The 5,233-nt window shown below is 38.2% G+C and overlaps 1 protein-coding gene across 1 annotated transcript in view; it reads left to right on the top strand.

The window, feature by feature from the left end:
* LOC103606183 (exocyst complex component 4-like) overlaps window positions 1–4,937 on the top strand; it is a gene marked incomplete at both ends in the record, with an annotated part of 10,103 nt that extends 5,166 nt beyond the window's left edge. Inside the window, one exon of the mRNA XM_008590775.1 lies at window positions 4,849–4,937. Coding sequence (XP_008588997.1) covers window positions 4,849–4,937 — 89 coding nt within the window. The remainder of the gene's footprint in view (window positions 1–4,848) is intronic.
* Between the last annotated feature and the right edge of the window lie 296 nt (window positions 4,938–5,233).

The following is a 5,233-nucleotide window of genomic DNA, read 5'->3' as shown; positions in this document are numbered from 1 at the left end:
GGCACTCTCAGGAATCTTCTTTTGCATCGGCCCTAAAACCTCGAGACTGTAGTTGCTTTTTTTCGTTGTAGATTAGTTGATCAGTGATTTATTTGTTTTTTGTTGCTCTTGGAAATGCAAATAGTACTCTGGCAGCACAGCGCACACTTCTCAGTCTCACTCTGTCCCCTGGCATGCCCGCTCCAGACCCGTCGTCATCTTGCTCATTTGCTTTATTGACAGCCATTGCTTCTCTTGCTAAAGTTGATCTGAGGTAATTTACAGAAAGTGAATGTATATTCAATTTTGCTTACTTTTTTTTTTTCCCCTGTAAGGTGAAGTGGCTATTTTGGACTATGGTTACTGGACTATCTGGAACTCTGAATACAAATTTCTGGAACTTGTTTCTGGGGAGTTTCATATAAAATTAAGGAAATGAAACTCCCCAGTTGTTTCTGGGGAATTTTATATGAAATCAAATGAAATGTGTCAGCCTTGAAAATGTCCCAAGTGCCAAGAAACAACCTTTGCTAATAAGGTTATGCAAATCTCTGTGGCTAAGCAGTATTGGTCTTTATGTTCCTTAATAAAGGAACAATCTGGAAATTCATTTTTTCTAATTACTATTTTAGTTAATCCCACCAGGTCATGTGCCCAAATTGTTTATCTCTTGCTAACGACTAATAGTTTATAATGTTAATATTGACAATAATAATAACAGCTACCATTGATTGAGTGCTTCCTAGGTACCAGGTACTGTACTAGGTGATTTTCTTAAAATAATCTCAATTAAACATAATTTAATTTGAATTATACCAATTTTGAGCAGCAGCAATAGCTAACATTCATTTAATAAGTGCTAGCCACGGCATTAAGACATTTTCATGTATTATCTCCTTTACTCATTACAACAACCTTACAGGCAAAAGTTCTGTTTTTAATCCTTTTGTACATATAAAAACCTTGAGACGCAAGTGAGATTAATTTCTGTAACGTTACATGGCTATCCAGTGATAGATGCAGGATTTAAATACTGACAGTTTAACTCGAGACCTATGTGTCCTTTTGAGGGGTTAATAAATATTTAAGAAATTGTATCTGTAAATATAAGCATGTAAAGTGACTACAGAAGTATAATCTCAGTATTTTGAATTCACTCTTTTTTAATATCCGAAGCCCTAGTACCTTTTATTGATTCACTTTTGAGATATGTTTCTTGTCTTGGATTCATAGTGTTTTTAATAATTAAGGAAAGTTTCAACAGTTCATTTATCTTGTGGTGTAGCAGAGAGGAGATTTAGTGTGTTCCCTCCTGGAATAAAATCCATTTTATTTTTTCCTGTTTAAACAGTTTTATTCAGAAGGTAGATGCAATATTAGTTAAAGGGCTTTAGGCTGCATGTAACATAAAACCTCAAATAGAATAGATTGAACTCGGAAAGTTATGATGTTACACAATAAAGACGAATATGGAGGTTTCCTTAATTCAACACTGTAATATCAAAAACTACCCAGCCCTTTCCATCGCTCTGCCTGGTCATCCTCAACACATCAGGAGTGTTTTCTGTTGTGATCACAAAGCACATCAGTTCCAGTCCAATAAAGATGGTGATACCAAGGAAATAGAATGTGATTGTTCCTGTGAACCTCTCTCTCTTTCTTTTTAATTCATAGACTTTATTTTCTAGAGCAGTTTTAGGTTTACAGAAAAGTAAAGCAGGAAGTACAGAGAGTTCCCTTATACGCCCCCACTTCTCCCAGTTTCTCCTATTAACATTTTCCATTAGTGTGGTATACATGTCACAGTTGATGAACCAATATTGATATATCATTATTAACTAAAGTCCATAGTTTACAGTAGTGTTCACTCTTTGTGTTGTACAGTTCTAAGGGGTTTTAACAAATGCATAATGGTACATACTCACCATTGCAGGGTCGTACAGGGTAGTTTTCCCGCACTAAACATCTTCTGTGTTCCACCTATTCATCCCTACTCTCTTCCTTAACCCGTGTCAACCACTGATGTTTTTACCGTCTCCATAGTTTTTCCTTTTCCAGAATGCCATGTAGTTGGAATCATACAAAATATAGCCTTTACAGACTGGCTTCTTTTGCTTAATAATATGCATTTAAGTTTCTTTCATGTCTTTTCATGGCTTGATAGATATTTCTGAATCACTGAATAATATTCCTTTGTGTGGATATACCACAACTTGTTTATCTATTCACCTGTTAAAGGACATCCTGGTTGCTGCCAACTTCTGATGGCAATCATCAGTAAAGCCTGCTATAAACACTTCTGTGCAGGTCTTTGTGTGGACGTTAAGTTTTCAACTCATTTTGGTCATTACCTAGGGGCACAATTGCTAGATCATATGGTCAGACCATGTTTTGCTTGGTAAGACACTGTCAAACTGTCTTCCAAAGTGACTCCACTATTTCAAATCTTTTTTATTAATAACTTATTATTAAATATCCATTTATTAATCTTTTCTGCCAGTGACAAATCCCCTCTGCAGGGTTCCCTCAGGTTCTAAGGTTGGGTCTAATGCCCATTCCTAAACCAGTGGGGGGAGGGGCAGCAGACTGCAGTGGTTGTCTTAAACGAGGCAGGTTCATCGCTGCTGCTAGGCCTCCAGCCAAGAGGGAGACATTGTGCCTGAGCACACTGCTGAGTAAAGAGGGTGTGAGGAAGAGGAATGCCCAGTTGGAATTGGCTATGCCAGCAAGTGAGAAAGACGGTGGAAGGAAAAGGTGGTTGATAGAGAGAGGCAACTAAGACTGTCTGGATGCTGCCTAACCAGGCCGTTTCTTTCCTTTCCTTTCCTTTCTCTTCTTTGTTTTTTTTTTTTTTTTTTTTTTTTTTTTTTTTTAGCTCAGCTTGCCATTCTAAATCTAGGTTTACTGCAGAAAGCGGGCTTCAGGGTTTTCAGATTTCATGCTCTCAACCATCACCCCTAACTTTCAACCTCAGATCACATGGACATTTTCAAACATTTGGCCATTGCTTCTAAAGTTGTGGTATTGGAAAAAAATATAAATTGCTGGAAATGAACAAATTAACTTAAATAATTGTTACACATTATTAATATTGGGCAATAATAAAAACTCCTCACTGGCACAGAATTAGTCCATTATTACAAATATGCCTGTTTCTAGTCTTGGTTCCGTCATTAATGAGCCATGTGTGACTGAGCAGGTCTCTTGTCTTAGCAGGCCTCAGTGCCTTTGGCTATAAAATGAGGAGGTGAGACTAAATAATCTCTAGTGCCTCTTTTATTGTAAAATTGTATCAATCTGTGACTTGTTGCAAGCATAAAAGGAATTCCTGAGCATCAAAATACATCAAGTCATAAAGAATTAAGATTTTGGTGAGCTGTAATCTGTTTTTATCACATCTGTGAAGGACTTTATTACCCTATTTAATTGCCCCTAGCCAAGGTTAATTAAGTGTGTTTAAGTTCTCTCTTACTGTACAATGTGTTTCTCGCTATTCTTTGCTCAAGAGTTTATTTTTTTTCCTTTGACATCTCTGATCAATAGCTGTCAGCATGCTTTTTGGAGATCAGTGGCTTCTTTTCTGCACTTGACTGGCAGGTGGCACTTGTGAAGTCCTGCACGCTTTGCCTTCCTTCTGGCTATTAGTGCCCTCTTAGTTCTTGGCAGGGTGCAGAGAAAGGATCAAGCAACCCAAGGATTTCCCCCACAGACTGACATTCATTTTGGTATTCATCTTCCCTGTTGAGGAAAGGACAAAGAAGGCATAATTAAGAAAATGATGGTGCTCCTTCCTTGTTGCCAGAGACCTTTCCCATTATCACTGTTGCTCTTACTTACGTTGCTGTTTACCCCTTAGTGGCAGTAATTCTTAGAAGGTTTCGCCTTTCTGTCAGCCTGTTTTCCTGCCTTTGAAAATCTCAGGTTTGAAATGGAATCTCCCAGCACATCAAAGGATTCAGTTCGTTAGAGTCATAATTTTACCTATTTTTTTTCTTACCTGCAAATTTCTTTTAAGACTGATTTGTTTCTGTTTTTTCTTTTTTTGTATTCAGTTTTTGGCTTTTAGAGACCTGTTTTTTTTTTTTTTTTTTATCATGCGTCTATTCCCCATGTTCCTCTGTTTTTTCTTTTTTTGTATTCAGTTTTTGGCTTTTAGAGACCTGTTTTTTTTTTTTTTTATCATGCGTCTATTCCCCATGTTCCTGACTTCTGAAATAGTTCTTGGGAACGAACATTTTGAAGCTTGGTATTTTTGAGGGCATTTTAAGTGGTAGGTGGCAGATCAAAAAACTAACAGCCGTTTAGAAATGTTATTGCTTTTTAGGACATTTACAGAGAGACCACAGCTGCCTTGATTTCTTTGGTGTGGTTATTCACCAGCATTTCTAGTATGCCTTTGCACTAGTTCTCTATTGGGGGGGCCGGGGGGGAGTTAGAAAGGCAGGAGGTCTGCTCTAAAGAACCAGTATGTCTGTGGGGGCAGCTAGCAGTTGCTGATGGTTTTTGAGCTTGAGGGAATGACTTTATAGGAGGATGCTGTTATCGCTGTGTGTAGGGATCCTGGCAAAGGGGAATGGTGATCTGAAGGCAAAAGAAAGTTGGGGCAGATCAGAGCTGTACCAGTTGAAATGGAAGATAAGCAAGAGATCCAAATACTATTGTAAAAGAGCGTTAGCCATGAATATTGCTCATAAATCAAGGTCTATGGCAGCTGTCCCTGGCCCTGTTATGGCATAGCCAGAATGTCTTGATCATGGAACATCAGGGAGTATCACACAGACCAGAGTAGAATACTTTTGGAAGACATAGCACAACGCCACCTACCTGGTTGCAACCTAACCATTTGTTTACCCTGTTGTTTTGTTGCAGGTTCGAATCATCCTCCCATGCCATCAGCATGAGCGCCTATTTGCGAGAACAGAGAAGGGAGCTTTATAGCAGGAGCGGAGAACTTCAAGGTAGGTGATTGGAATTCTCTGGGAAAATTAATTTTCTGGAGGAAAATCTGAAGCATTTATAGTATATAAATTTGTGGTCTGTATTCACATGATTCTTTCAAGATAACAAAAATTTAATGACTTGATAATCTGTTTCTTCTATCATTTCCCGGCATCTGCTGCCAAGCAGTTATAACTATTACTGTAGCCACAGGATTTATAGACCTGCTATCATTCAAATAGGAATTCAAAGCATAAGGAGATGAGGCCAGGCTCTTACTTAGATAGCAGACATGAGTCCTGTCACAGTCTAGGAG

This window comes from Galeopterus variegatus, unplaced genomic scaffold (genome assembly GCF_000696425.1).
Source record: "Galeopterus variegatus unplaced genomic scaffold, G_variegatus-3.0.2 Scaffold6361, whole genome shotgun sequence".
Taxonomy (NCBI): domain Eukaryota; kingdom Metazoa; phylum Chordata; class Mammalia; order Dermoptera; family Cynocephalidae; genus Galeopterus; species Galeopterus variegatus.
This window is presented reverse-complemented; position numbering and strand designations above follow the sequence as displayed.